The following is a 14784-nucleotide window of genomic DNA, read 5'->3' as shown; positions in this document are numbered from 1 at the left end:
CCAGGCGATGACATCACAAGGCAGCCTGACCAGGGGATGATCATAGAATCAATCATAGAACTGGAAGGGACCTCGAGAGGTCATCTAGTCCAGTCCCCTTCACTCAAGGCAGGACTAAGTATTATCTAGACCAGAGGTTCTCAAACTGTGATCCGTGGACCACCTGCAGTCCACGAACCCTATTCAGGTGGTCCGTGGATAGTTCCCTCTAAGGCAGGGGTGGGCCAACTTTTTGGCCCCAGGGCCACATTGGGGTGCAAAACTGTATGGAGCCGGGTAGAGAAGGTTGTGCCTCCCCAAACAGCCTGTCCCCTGTCCCCTATCCGCCCTCTCCCACTTCCTGCCCCCTGACTGCCCCCCTCAGAACTTCCAACCTATCCAACCCCCCCTGCTCCTTGTCCCCTGACCGCCCCCGCCCAGGACCCTCCACCCGGGACCCCAGCCCCTATCCAACCCCCCTTGCTCCCTATCCCCTGACTGCCTCCCCACCCCCTATCCACACCCATACTGCTCAGAGCAGCAGGAGCTTGCAGCCCTGCCGCCCAGACAGAGCCAGCCGCGCTCCTCACGCGGCAGCATGGCTGCAGGGAAGTGGGGACAGCAGGGAAGGGGCCAGGGGCAAGCCTCTCTGGCCAGGAGCTCCAGGGCTGGGAGGACGGTCCAGCGGGCCGGATGTGGCCTGCGGGCCGTAGTTTGCCCACCTCTGCTCTAAGGTGTGCACCTGGGTGGCCACACACAAGAGAATGAAGAGAATTTTTATACAGCACTTTTATCCAAAGCGCTTTACAATAGTTAGCTAATGGTACAAACAACATTGGGAAAGATCATTAAGTGGTCCGCCGAGTCCCTCAGCACTTTTCAAGTGGTCCGCAAACAAAAAAGTTTGAGAACCACTGATCTAGACCATCCCTGTCAGGTGTTTGTCCAACCTGCTCTTAAAAATCCCCAATGACAGAGATTCCACAACCTCCCTAGGCAATTTATTCCAGAGCTTAACCACCCTGATAGTTCGTAAGTTTTTCCTAATGTCCAACCTAAACCTCCCTGGCTGCAATTTAAGCCCACTGCTTCTTGTCCGATCCTCAGAGGTTAAGAAGAACAATTTTTCTCCCTCCTCCTTGTAACAACCTTTTATGTACTTGCAAAAACAACGAGGACTCCTTGTGGCACGCGAGGCCTGGTCTACGCTGCGGGGGGGGAGGGATCGATCCAAGTTACGCAACTTCAGCTACGAAGTTGATGTACTTAGATCTGCTTACCGCGGCGTCTTCACTGCAGTAGGTCAACTGCTGACGCTCCCCTTTCGCCTCTGCCTGCGCTTCTCGCTTGATGGGAAGAGCGCTTGGCGGTCGAGTTGTCAGCTGGATCGATCGCGCCGGAGGTAAGCGCAGACATGCCCTTGGAGACGAACAAATTTATCTGGGCATAAGCCGTCGTGGGCTAAAACCCACTTCATCAGATGCATGGCGCGGAAAATGGAGTCGGGGGGTATAAGCACACCGCACGTGAAGAGACGGGAGCCGCCCGACCGAGACCGGCCTTCCTGGACAACCGCGATCGTGTCCCCGCTCAGGCCTCTCCTCCCCAGCCTACACGAACCCGGTGGTTTCGCTCGTCCCTCCCAGCTCATGGCCGCCCAGACCGTTCTCCGTGCTCTTCTCTGGACTTTCGCCGGTGGGCCCCCATCCTTCCCGAGCCCCGGCGCCCAGACCGGGCCGAGGCCCCGTCCGCGGGGAGCGGAGGGGAAGGCCTCGCGTCGCGGTGGCTTGCCTGCGGCTACGGCCCAAAATGGCGGCCCCCTCGCTTGGCACCAGTCGTGCACCCCCGACTCCCCCGGCAGCGCGCGCGCGCGCCCCCTTCCTGCAGGGCCCCGGCCCGGCCTGCTGTGACGTCACGGCCCGGCACGCGCACGGCGTGACGCCAAGGTGGCCGGAGGAAAGTCACACGTCCCGCTCCCGCGCGGGGCAGGTGGAGGGAGAAGCCCTGGGCGCGCGCCGCCGCCTTCGAGCCTCTTTTGCCCCCGCTGGCGGCCCGTAGCGCGCGCGCGCGCGCAAAGGCGGCCCGGCCGCGGCGGAAAAGGATTCTGGGCCTGCGCAGGTGGCGCGGTTGCTATGGAGGCGGACGGGACGTACGAGCCGGGCTTCGTGGGGATCCGCTTCTGCCAGGAGTGGTGAGCGCTGGCGGCGGCGGCGGGGGGGGGTCTGCACCTCTCCCCCCCCCCTCCGGTCCCGTCCCCCGATTCCTCCCACCGCCCCCCTCCCCCAGCGGGCCCCCCCCCCTTCGGGCTCCTCTGGGGCCCAGCCCCCCTCCCCCAACCTTCCCCTGGGTCTTGCTCCCTCCGGTCTCCTTTGAACCCCTGCGTCCCCCAGCCCCCCCCCTCCGCTGCTCGGGTCCCCCTTTGCCCTGTGGGTCCCCTCCCCGGGACACCCCACCGCATGAGCCCCTCCCTCAGGCCCCAGCCCCCCTGCAGGCTCCTGCCCCCCCCCCTCTCCTGATCTCGCCCCACCCCTCTCCCCAGAGGCTGGGGAGCTGCAGGGGGCTCTTTGCCTTGCGATCCGGCCAGGCGCGTGGCTTGGAACGGGAGCCCCTGGCATGGCACCACGGGCCCCGACAGTGCGGATCCGGTGTGTCCGCCGCCCGAGGAGAGACTCCAGCCGCAACAAGCCAGGCTTTGCTGCCCGCGGACCCGACAGTAACAAACCCGCCCTGTAGCCGCCGCGAAGAGGGGGAGGGAAGTTTTGCCCCCCCCACCCCCGGAATCTAATATTAAAAAGCTAGGGAAGGGTGTCCCCTGCCCCCCGCTGACACGTGCCAGGGACCTTGCTCCTCATTGTTGTCCTTTGTGTCTGTGATAGCAACAACATGCTGTACCCCAAGGAAGACAAGGAAAACAGAATCCTGCTCTATGCGGTGAGTTTCAAACGGCCAAGGCCAAATTCAGCCCTGCTCTGAGCCCAGTGACTGTAGCAGAGTTGGTCCAATTTCATACTGACTCAGCTTTTAGCTACCTCTCCCTCACAGTAAACTGAGGCGAGGGCTGATCTTGGCTTCCCGAGGGGAAGAAACCGCTTTAAAAGATTCTAGTGTTTAACCTCATATGCACTTGGGCTGCTTTCTGCAATAGCCTGTTGAGGATTTTGTTGTCAGCTGGAGCTTGCTATGGGTATGCTTGTCCTTATCCTGCCCCAGCCCCTTCCAGGACTGAGATCACCGTCCCAGTCCTTTCCTTCTGAGAAAACAGGGTGGGATTTCCTAACGTGCCTAAAGCAATGATCCTCCAAGGTATTTCAGAGCGGTAGCCGTGTTAGTCTGTATCAGCAAAAACAATGAGGCATCCTTGTGGCATCTTAGAGACTAACAAATTTATTTGGGCATAAACTTTCATGGGCCAAAGCCCATCAGTAACTCCCATTGATTAAGTGCTTACGTACCTTTGAGGTCTGAGCTTGAAGTGATTTAGGAGTGCAAATCCCATTGAATTTCAGTAGGATGTATGCTCCTAAATCACTTAAGCTCTTTTGACACTCCCTCCAACCCCAACAGAGGGAAGAGGTGATTCTTGTACTTGGCGTGCCTGTTGCATTGATTTTTATAAGGGTTAACTGGGGCTCATTAAACGACTAGTCTCTGCTGTGTGTTAGGAAATGGTATGTATTTGGGGAGATGTTTTTTCTGATTCCTACTGGCTTTTCCTCTTCATTTTACATCCCTCCCTCCAACCTTTTTCCTCCTGGCTATGGAGGACTGAGGATCGCTTCCCCCTCTGATATGGGTATTCAGATCCCATAGCAATGGATGTGTTAGGAATAGCTAGATAGGTGGTGAACCTCATGCTGTCAACAGTGAATCGCTAGGTTGAGGTGTTGCACTCTTTCTTCGTCGCTCCCCGTTTCTGTCTGTGCAGGAATACAGAGTCAAGCTCTAATATTCCCTTCTCCACACACACGTGTGCTATATCTCTGTGCTTCCTGTTTTGCCACAATTTCAGGGTTATATTCAAAACGGTTTAAGTAGAGATTTCCTGCCAGGAAAAGCAGTGAGAAATAAAGTCACCAAGGATATATCTTTACTGTTACCCTGGGCTCTTCCCCAGGTTTTAGCCCCAACCTGCCCTTACCATCTACACAGAAAAACCTCTGACCCAGGTCTGGAAATGCGTTAAGTCCGGGGTAGCTGGAATGGCTGGAGAGGGGATGTTAGAGCCGGGCTCTTCACTTGGGTTGGAACCTGTCTACTTTGCAAAATTACTGTCCTGCTGATAGCCCTCCAATGCCCTTCCCACAATTCACCTGCGAAGGACAGACTGGTTCTCCTGCAATTAACATAAATGACTGGGAAAGAATCAGAGAGCGTCTCAGCATGAAGACCCATGGGACTACCCCAGACACACACAGGCGAGTGCAGAAACAGCAAGGAAACAGTAATGTGGGTAGGGCGTAGGGTTGCTTGCACCTGGTCTAGGTCAAGTTTGGTGCTCAGATCTGGGAACCAATCACCTAGGCTAACTGTGCTGTGAAGACCTACCCCTAGATTTGTCATGCAAAATGCATCTGATTGGTTATATTAACAAGACTGAACAGAGCTTACTAAGCTAGCAACTTCTGATTGGATATCCCCATTCTAGGGTACATTTTATGTCTCTCTCCGTTTCCTTCCCAAGTGTCGAAACTGCGATTACCAACAGGAAGCCGACAACAGCTGCATCTATGTCAATAAGATCACCCATGAAGTGGAGTGAGTATGAGAGGGCTCAGACCTGGTGCTGAACAAAGTCTGTGGCGATTCCGAGCTGTTGATTATCCCCTCCCCCCATTTACCGAGCTGTTGATTAAACACACCTCTCATGGAGGCCTATCCCAGTTGTAAGCGTAACTGTGGCACCATGAATAAAAGTTTATCAAATGTTATAATAGTTTATAACAAATGTTAATGAGAAAAGATGTAAAAGGAAGACAGACTGAATTGGTTTAAACACCTTATTAATACAGTGTAAGAACTGTGTTATGGTTATGCCTGGTAAAGAAAAGAAGCATAGGAGTGAAAATTAATGGACTAAAATTGGTGTAGGGTTGGGAGTCAGGAATTCCCAGCTTTAGGCTTGGCTTTGGGAGTGAGCGTGGTCTAGTTGTCAGAAACAGGGGACTGGGAGCCGGGACTCCTGGATTCTCTTTGTGGCTCTGGGTATGAGTGTGCTCTAGTGGTTAGCGCAGGGGGAGGTGCGTCAAGACTCCTGGATTCTGTCTCTAGCTCTGCCACGCCGTGTGATGTTAGGCTAGTCACTTCACCTCTTAATGCCTGGTTTTCTCCCCCTGTTGAACGGGGCAGCCCCATCGATCGGAGGGGTCATCATGAAGCATTTGGAACTGGTGCTGGACTGTAGAGGGGGAATACGGGTCCAGTTGCCTTGAAGGGAACGGGCAGCTCTTTCACCTAGTAGAAAAAGTCATACTAGAACCCAGTGTCTGGAAGCTTAAGCTAGACAAATTCAGACTAGAAATAAGATGCATATTTTTAAGGGAGGGTAATTAACCATGGGAACAACTGGCCTAAGGACAGGGTGGATTTTCCATCACTTGAAATATTTAAGTCAAGACTGGATGTCTTTCCCACACATCTGTCAGTCTTAACACAGGAACTGTTGGGTGGAGTCGTATGATTATCACGGTCCCTGTCTGCCCTGAAGGCAGCTCATTACTTATAGATTCTTAGCTCCTCACGGGTCTGTTTTCATTGCAGTGAATTGACACAAATCATTGCGGACGTTTCCCAGGACCCAACTTTGCCCCGGACAGAGGATCACCCATGTCAGAAGTGAGTGTTAACCCTTTCGAGCCTGCTGCCAGCCATTCTTTTAGGTCTGGAAATTGCAGTGGCTTGAGGGTTACGTTAACTGGTGAGCTCTGACATGTAAGATTTCCAAGAGTCGGAAGATAAACCAACAGAGTCACTTATCTGGAAAGCTCTAGCTACGGTCCTGCCGGTTCTCACAAGCTAAGCAGGAATTCCTGGTGGGGAGACCTTCAAGGAAAACCCTGGTGGCAGCAGGCTCTAGTGTTCAGTATGGAGGGCTGGCCCTTCCAAGGCAGCTCCATATATCTAGAGGTGCTGTTTCTCAGATGAAATGTTAAACAGAGAGCCTCCCTACCTGTGATCATTAAAGATCCCAAGGAATTAGGCAGTTGTGTGTGTCCAGGCTTGGGTATTTGCATTCTGCCTGCTTAAATTCCCTGCACCGTTTTAATAGCAGGGGGATTGTGTCCATTTCCTGGACTCCCCCTCCACCCATTCTCCTCTGGCTCCTGCCCCCTCCAGTTTCCCTAAAACCCCTGCCCGCCCCTGCACTTCTGCATTGCAATTCATTGCCCTGCAGCCTGAGCCCTCTTGGGTCTTTTACTGCAGTGTTGACATACCCTGGGACAAGAATTGCACCTAGCACAAAGGGGCCTGATCTTGACTGGGCTTTCAGCACAACTGTAATAAACGTGGCTAACAATAACATCATGTGTTTAACCAAAAGACTCCCAGTGATCCTGCTGGTTCCTTCCCAGCAAAGCACATGCCAACCCAAATCCGTTCTCTCTGAGCTTACATCCCTACTCTGATTCCATGCTGACCTGTCCCTTCATTCCAGGTGCGGGCACAAAGAAGCAGTATTCTTCCAGTCTCACAGCGCAAGGGCTGAGGTGAGGGGATCTGCTCCTAGGTTTGGAATAACGTAGAGTTAGTAGTTAGGGTCTTATTTTCATGTTCCTGCCTGTCTTGGGCCCATGTGGAGCGGTTTCAATGTTGTAACAGGATCCACTGGCTGGAAGTTGATGGGATGCAGCTTAGTCCATCTAGCTTCAAGGAATGGATTAGTCCCAGTGTGATGCACCTCACCACAAGCTGCCCTTAACATTAGGCAGCTAGGTCTGTGCCTGCCGGGGCTTATCTGTCTACCACCACCAGCCTCAGGCAACACCGGCTTCCCCTCTAGGCCTACGCAGGCCCCACTGTCTCTTTGCAGGTTAACAATCAGACACTGCAATCCTCAAGCATCCTGCTGTGGTGTCCAATCCCTGATCCACTGGACACTCAAAGAACTCCCAGCTCCTCCTTCCAGTATATCACAGCATATCAGTTACACCACCGAAAACAGCTTCGTTCAACCCACAGCGTTTAATTTGTTTGTAGAGAAAGCAAGAATAAGTTTATTTAACAAAGAACAGCATCAAAGGATAGAAATCAGAATTACTGGAAATAAGGGGTTACATAGAAAATAAAACCATAACACGCATCCTAGAGCCTCAACTTAACTAAGACAACGACGGCATGCCATGAAAGCAAAAGCTCCCTCAAAATCCTTCCAGCGTACTACAGCCAGGCTTTGCTGGGATCTTCTGTTCATGAAACAAGCACGCTTTCCTCCTCGGTGGAGTTTGTCTTTACAGTTATAGTCCAAAACTCCATTGTCCGCACTTGCAAACAGGACAACCCTGTTGCATGGGTTTTCCTGCCCAAGGTCTCCCCTGGAGACTCTGCGATCACTTGATTAGCATTTTGCTCAGACTGTAAATGGATGCCGTTGTGACCCATACAGTACTCACTTTACATGTAGACAGACAGCTAGATAAACATCTCTTGCCTGAAAGAAACCCATTTCTCACCTTTGCTGGTGACAAGCCACAGCCCCTAAGAACAGAATGTTCAGTATAGATACCCAGCTCCTTGCATGTTGTTGGTATGAACATTTTGCAATGATTATGGACACCAGTGAGACACAGGCTTTTAGGAGAGACTTTGTGACACGTGACACTCTTTGGTGAACTACTAAGATACCAAACCCAGGGGATCCCTGTAAACCTCGTGCCTTTTAATACAACTAAATGTATCCATCTGGGAACAAAGAATGCAGGTCATCCTTAGAGGATGGGGGACTCTAGCCTGGGAAGCAGTGATGCTGAAATAAATTTTGGGAGTGGGGGGTGGATAATCAGCTGAACATTAACTCCCAGAGTGATGTTGGGATCTATGTGATCCTGGGATGCATAAACAGGAATCTCAAGTAGATGCTGAGGTTATTTTCCCTCTGTGTTTGGCACTGGTGTGACCGCTGCTGGGATCCTGGGTCCAGTTCTGGCATCCACCATTCAAGAAGGATGTTGATGATAAATTGGAGAGGGGTGAGAGAAAAGCCACAAGAATGATCAAAGGCTTAGAAAACCTGGCTTATAGTGATAGACTGAAGGAGCTCAATCTATTTAGCATAACAAAGAGAAGGTGAAGAAGTGACTCGAGGGGTCTCTCAGTACCACATGGTGAACAAATATTTAATAACGGGCTCTTCAGTCTAGTAGAGAAAGGTCTAACAGAGTCATACTCAGACAGACGCTGGAGAGCCGTAAGTGGCTCTTTAATGTGGCTCTTTGCAGCATGTGATATTAAAACACTGATTTAATTAACAACCAAGCAGGATGCTTTTACTATGTTATTAGTCAATTGTAGTTGATAAAATAATAATATTTGGTGTCATTTTGCTGTGAGAATTATATAGAACTAAATATTTCCCATCCTGTTTCAATATGAATCTATAGTACTATAGTAAATGAAACAATGAATTCCCATGACTGTGGCTCTTTTGCGTAATGTTGCTTGATAATTTGGCTCCTGAGCCACTGAGGTCTGACTACCCCTGGGCTAACATGCTCCGAGGGCTGGAGGTTGAAGCTAGAGAAATTCAGACCGGGAATAAGGTGTACATTGAATAGCACGAATAATTAATCGTTGGAACACGGGTCCTGGTGGATTCTCCATCACGGACAATGTTTAAATCAAGACGGGGATGTGTTTCTAAGAGACCTGGGGCTGTTCTCTTGCTCGGGCTAGGATAGAGGTCAGACTAGGTGGTCACAACTGGCTGTCCTAGCCTTGGAATCTGAGTCCCTGCACCCTTCACTAGTTGGCATCAAGATGTCCCTGGGTCACACGCAGTTGTTGCATTCTCCTGTTGTCTAGGATGCCATGAGGCTGTATTACGTGTGCACCGCTCCGCACTGCGGCCACCGCTGGACTGAATAAAGGGGCAGCTGTTTGAGACCTGACATCACCTCGGGCCCCCGGTTGTCAGAAACATTTGGGCTCAGTTCCCTTCTTGGAATAGCCTCTGCTCCTGGTTCTGCCCTGGGGTCATCTAACCGCTGTATTTTTGTTAATAAAAAGGTTTTATTTTTCAAGTCACACAAGCACGTACTTCTGTGAAATCGGGTCTGTTGTAGCCTAAGAGGGTGTCTTCACTACTGTATTATCTAGAGGGACCTGCCTCTCAGGAGAGAGGGCACAACCCCTTGGGCAGGATCAGTCACCGTGCTCTACATTATCATTAGAGCTTCCATGGAATTAGTGTGGTAAGTTTGTCCTGGCTTGATCCAAATCAGGATAATTACATTCCACCTCTGAATTCTCTGCATTTCCTGTTGCATGTGGGAATGTCCAAGCCCAGCTCCACCCAGAGGTCCTGCCCCCTACCAGCACATCCTGGGGTAGGTAGAACTGCAGGGAGCTGCTCAAGGGCAGCCAGGCTGGAAGTGGGATGAATCCAGCAATTAAAGGAAACCAGTTCTGGGGGTGGCCTGCTCCAGATTTGTGCCTGTGGCATTTATTCCAAGCTGGGGCAAGGCCTGGCTCCAACTTGGACCTGTGACTGATACCAACCATGGGCACTGATGCAATTCAGGCTGGGCAGAGGAGGCAGATACAGGGCACAAGACAAGTTGGGTTGGCATTTTGGTAGTGGCACTCCGCCTCGCAAAGCTACAGACCTCCCTCCCTCCTGTACTCTGCCTGTGGCACACAACAGGGCGGGCTCCTGTTAGCCTCATCCGGGTCCCGGGGGGGCTGTGATATGCAGAGGTCGGCTGAGCTGAGCGGGGCAGTCCCTTCTGACCTTAAATTTGAGGCTGACCCTCTAAGGGCACAACCAGGGACAGAAGCTGAAGACTCAGCTGATTAAATGGTATAAAACAGTAGCACTTAAGTGCTCTGGGAAGTGTCTCTTCATTACTGTATTATCTACAGGGAGGCGAATCAGCCACTGTATGTGATGGAGGGCTGTGACAGCCTCCCCCACGGGCTGTTTTTCTAAGAGGTCTGCTCTCCGTCAAGCAGGAACCAATTCCAGGCAGCCTTAGTGCCTGTGTTACACAGAGGCCTGACTCAATGATTACAGGGATCCCGTCAGCCCAGTGGACTCTTGTCTCTGAGGAAGGGCTTGGCTGGCAGGGAACAACGCTTACTAGCCCTGTCGGGTGGCTAGCTATCCCCTTGACCGGATTGCTGTGGGATCCCTGCGTGCCCTGGGGCTGGAGGGCCCGCTGCACGAGAGGCTCTGGGCCCAGCCTCAGGCGTAATGGCCGCTGGGGTAGAGGAGGAAGCGGAGGGAGGCGGCGGCCTGCTTGCGCAGCAGGGAGTTGCCAGGGTGGAGCCGCCGCACGTGGCCGCAGTACTCATCGCCCGCAGCGGAGGTGAAGCCGCACTCCTCGCAGACGAAGAGCTTGGCACGCCGCTCACGGTAGGCGTAGTTCTGCTGCACCCCGTGGATCTTGCAGAGGTGGGACTCCAGGGAGCAGCGCTGGGTGAAGGCCTTGGCACAGACGTGGCAGCGGTACGGGCGGATGCCTGCAGCGAGCGGGGGCAGGGTTAGGGGACAGAGAGAACCCAAGACCTAACCTCTTCTCCCCCAAATCGCGTGGGGGAGGGGAGTCCATGCAGGTTAGCGGGCAGAGAGGCAGGATGACCCGGGGTAAGGCACCAACCGAGCACTTGGGAGACCTGGGTTCGAGTCCCTGATTTGCCTGTGGGACCGTGGCCAAATCCCATCCACACACAAAGAACTCTCAGATCTGGCTTTGCTGGTACTTTAAACCCAGGCTAGCTGGGGGGTTGGATTGGGGCCCAGGCTCTGCTCGAACCTGGCCACTTTGTGCAGTGTGGATGCAGGCTGCTTACCTGGGGTACTGATGGTCCTCCAATGCTTTCCCACAATTGCCCTGGTGCTGCCTTTGCCTGCCATTCCACCTAGCTCCCCTCTCCTGCCCCGGAGAGTCCACAAGGGAGAGGGAGAAGGAGCCTAATTATAAGGGACCTGGCCCCTGTGGGGGGAGGCCTCAGGGCAGAAGGGAGGGACTGAGCAGAAGAGCCTCCCACTTAAACAACCTGCTTCCCACGTGCAGCCCCAGCCTCACCGGTGTGGGTCCGCGTGTGTCTCTTCAGATCGAAAATGTCGTTGAAGCCCTTGCCGCAGTATCGGCAGACGTGCTTCTTGACCGCGCTGTGGCACTTCAGGTGGCGGGTCAGCATGCGCTGCAGGGGGAAGGCCTTGCTGCACCCAGGGCAGGGGAAGTCGCCCGGCCCCTGGGGCCCTTTCCCCTGCAAAAGGGAGTGCGGGAGGGAGGTGGGAAATGGAGCAGGTGGGGGGCACTGCCCCTGACAGCAGGGCTGAGCGGTGTCGCTTGCTGGCTTGAAAAATCTTAGAGCCCCCGGCAGAGTGGGGAAGGGAAAGCAGGGGCTCCGGGTGCCCCCACATTCCTCCTCCCATGCCTGGGGCTCGGTGTGCCCAATCCCTTTTTTCCACCTGGTCTCAGGGGTAAGAAAATACCCCATGTTTCCACAACCAGGGTCATGGCAGCCGTTGGGATCTTCCCCTCACGGCTGATCACGATCTAGCCCTGGTCACTCCCAAGGGGGAGTGTGATCACAACCCTACAGGAAGGGGTGAGGGGTGTTACCTACCCTATGCAGGCACATAGCCATGCTGGGTCCTGTTCTACTCCCAGACAGCCCCAGGGGCTCCAAAGGAGCTGTACGGGCTGGAGCAAAACCTCCTCCCTCCGGCACGGGAGAAAGATTTTCTGTCCTGGGTACTCACTAGGTTTCCCCTCTGGGCAAGGTGCTGCGGTTAGAGCAAGCAACAGGGAATTGGGGGGTGGGGGGAATCTATTGCTGGCTCCTCCACTGCCTCACTCTGGAGCTTGGTCCTCAGCCATGACCATACAGCCCAGGAGCCTGATTCTCAGTCACCTGCCCAAACTGCTAAACCACTCCCCAGAGCTGAGAACAGAACCCAGGCATCCTGATTCCCAGCCCTGCCCCAACCCTAACCACTAGTCTCCCCTCCCCTCTCAGAGCTAGGAATAGAACCCAGGATCCTCGCTCCCTGCCCTCCCCCAATCCCTTACACCCCACAGCTGGAGACAGAACCCAGGAGTCCTGACTCCCAGCCCGCCCCACTCTAACCCACTAGACCCACCCACCCACGAGAGCCAGGAATAGAGCCCAGGAGTCCAGATTGCTATTCATCTGCTCAAACTGCTAAACCCATTCCCCAGAACTAAGCATGGGCCCCAGGAATCCAGACTCTTTGTCCCCCACACCCACTCTAGTCACTGGATGGCACACTTCACACCCAGCCAGGAATTGAACCCAGGAGTCCTGGCTTCCAGTCCCCCTCCCTGCTCTTATCAAATAGACACACACTTTACCTTTGCTCTAGGGTATTTCACTGCAGTATCAGGGGGCAGCAGGTTTGGATGGGGCCTAGGGGAGCTTCTCTGACTTGGTCCGTCCCCGCTGCTCTTCCTGTCCTCTGGGAACGCCCCTGAGGCTGCGGGGCAGATACTCATGCTGCTCCCTGGAAGGTCAAAACACACATGACCTAGACTTGCCCTTGCTTCCTGCCATGAGCGCCGAGTGGAAATCAGGCACAGCCTCACAGAGAGGGAGCAGCTCTCTGGTGCTGGGCACTCAGTGGGTAAGCAGAGAACATCAGGGCGGTGAATCTGGTCGCTTTCACCAGCATTAAGAGTGGCCTATGCCCTAAAGTAAGTGGAATCCCCCATCAAGGGTAATGAACTAGGCACCTACCTGGGACGTAGGCGTCGCCCCGCAGCTGGTCCGAGAGCTCTCCCCAGTCCTGGGACCCCAGCGTGGTTGCCCGGTGCCTTTTCACCAGGAAAGCCTTCGGCATGGCAGATGCAATTCCAGGCTCAGCCAGGAAAGGTCTCAGAAGTCCCGGTGGACCGTTCTAGTGCTTCCCCACCTCAACGTTCCTTGTTCGACACCCCGTTGCCAGGAGTAATAGGGACACCGGGGAGCAAGTAGAAATGGGAATGCCTTTGGTACTGGCAGGCGGCAACACGGGGTCTTGTGATCAAGAAGCAGCCGATCCCAAAGAGCACCAAGCATCTTCAAACAACCCCGGATGCTTCATGCTCCCCCCAAGGAGGGCCTGTCTCCATTTTACAGATAGAAAAAGTGAGGCACGGAGAGGGGAACTGACTCAGTTGAGCTCACAGGACCCAAGAGTCCAGGCTCCCAGTCACCTGGTAACCACTAGACCCCACTCCCCTCCCAGAGCTGGCAATAGAACCCAGACGTCCTGGCTCCCAACCCCCCACTCTAGCCACTAGAGCAGTCTGAGCTTCTAAGCCATTGCTCTAACATCCAGACATGCTGCTTCCCCGCTGTGAGGTGAGTCACTACTTCTTACCCTCCTTTGACACATGGGGAAACTGAGGCACACCCAGTCAGTGCGGCTAGTCTCAGGTCACATCACAGTAGGATTAGAAGTCCAAGTTCCCAGAACTATGCTCAGTGGACTAGCCTACACTGCCTGTCAAGCAAATATATATGGATAGCAACACCCTCCCAGATCAATCTCCTCTTGCAAAGCCACCACTTACGCTCCAGATCAGCAGGTCAAGGAAAGCGCGCGCGTGCGTGCGTGTGTGTAGATACTGATCGCAATGAGGATTTGAATGGCCCGAGCGGGCCAGGAATATGAAGCTTCGTTCTTTGCATGCACTGTGCTTAGTTGTCAACAAAATAAAACCCTCCATCCTCTTCATGCAAATCTACAGCTCTGGCCCCGGGCAGAATCACTGACGGTTACCTGCCCTTTGTCAGCAGGCTTGGATGGAAAGCGGGCTCACGCCGCATGGGTGATCAGGATCCGGCCTTGTTAACTGCACATCTAAGGGACCCACCTGGCTCCCGCTCCTGTAGCATTCATATTCAATGAAGTCACCCTCACAGCCAACTTGTGAGGCTGGTGCAGAACTGAGGGCAGGTGCAGAACTGAGGCGAGGCCCAGCTTCTCTGGAGGTTCTTGAAATCAGTGGGAGTTAGGCACCCAAATACCTGAGGATCTGGGCCCAGGTCACACAGGGAACCTGTGGCAAGGCAGGGGCTTGGACCCAGGTCTTTCACAGCCTCGGCTAGTGCCCCGAAGCACTAGGCCATGATTCCTCGAATGAACACCCCTTGTCTGGTTTGTTTCCTTCCAACCAGAAATCAAGTTGGCGGCAGGCGCCAGACATACTTGGAGAAAACCGATTCCTGCTCAGATAATTTTGGACGACCCTGGGGACTGGGAATGGGACACTGAGCCTTCTGAACGCCCTGCCAGACACATACATCACCCACTCCAACCCAGACCGGGCGCCCTTGGACCTTCACTTCGCGAGTTACTGCATGGCAAGCTGGCGTGCTATAGCTCCACATCCTGGCTTGCCACACACTCAGGCTACATCTACACCGGCAGAGTTACAGTACCAGCAGATACAGCGCCGCTCCGAGAGCGCTGAAGGGAATCTGCTGTTGAGCGTTCACACTGTCAGCTGCCTGCGCGATAGCGTGGTCACACTTGCAGCGGTATTCGCAGTGGTGCACTCTGGGCAGCTGTCCCCCAGAGCCCCGCTTCCTTTTCCGCCGCTAAGAGTTGTGGGAAGGCAGAAGGGGTCGTGGGGCATT

At 53.9% G+C, this 14784-nt stretch overlaps 3 protein-coding genes across 6 annotated transcripts in view; 1 reads left to right on the top strand and 2 right to left on the bottom strand.

Annotated features, from left to right (window-relative positions):
• The window catches only part of LOC140902350 (sphingolipid delta(4)-desaturase/C4-monooxygenase DES2-like), a 28943-nt gene extending 26703 nt beyond the window's left edge, over positions 1-2240 (bottom strand). Inside the window, exon 1 of one of the 2 annotated variants that reach the window (XR_012156058.1) lies at positions 1260-2240. The gene's annotated coding sequence lies outside the window, so the exon portion shown is untranslated. The remainder of the gene's footprint in view (positions 1-1259) is intronic. The other variant, XM_073322353.1, reaches the window with a different exon arrangement.
• Positions 1282-9221, top strand: POLR2I (RNA polymerase II subunit I). 3 transcript variants are annotated; one of them, XM_073322356.1, is made up of 6 exons: positions 1296-2170; positions 2856-2910; positions 4625-4734; positions 5737-5811; positions 6632-6683; positions 8995-9221. In XM_073322356.1, the coding sequence occupies exons 1-6, from the start codon at positions 2112-2114 to the stop codon at positions 9055-9057; spliced, it is 414 nt and encodes a 137-aa protein (XP_073178457.1). In that variant the 5' UTR covers positions 1296-2111; the 3' UTR covers positions 9058-9221. The 3 variants fall into 3 exon arrangements, with proteins under 3 accessions (XP_073178459.1, XP_073178457.1, XP_073178458.1); XM_073322357.1 differs by having other exon boundaries at positions 1310-2170; positions 4661-4734; XM_073322358.1 differs by lacking the exon at positions 6632-6683 and having other exon boundaries at positions 1282-2170.
• A 1154-nt stretch (positions 9222-10375) lies between these two features.
• OVOL3 (ovo like zinc finger 3) lies at positions 10376-13143 on the bottom strand. The gene is made up of 4 exons (XM_073322395.1): positions 12898-13143; positions 12516-12664; positions 11220-11403; positions 10376-10653 (listed from the first exon to the last, which is right to left on the bottom strand). Exons 1-4 carry the CDS (start codon positions 12998-13000, stop codon positions 10376-10378), a joined length of 714 nt encoding a protein of 237 aa, XP_073178496.1. The 5' UTR covers positions 13001-13143.
• Between the last annotated feature and the right edge of the window lie 1641 nt (positions 13144-14784).

This window comes from Lepidochelys kempii, chromosome 23, assembly GCF_965140265.1.
Source record: "Lepidochelys kempii isolate rLepKem1 chromosome 23, rLepKem1.hap2, whole genome shotgun sequence".
Lineage (NCBI taxonomy): Eukaryota > Metazoa > Chordata > Testudines > Cheloniidae > Lepidochelys > Lepidochelys kempii.
This window is presented reverse-complemented; position numbering and strand designations above follow the sequence as displayed.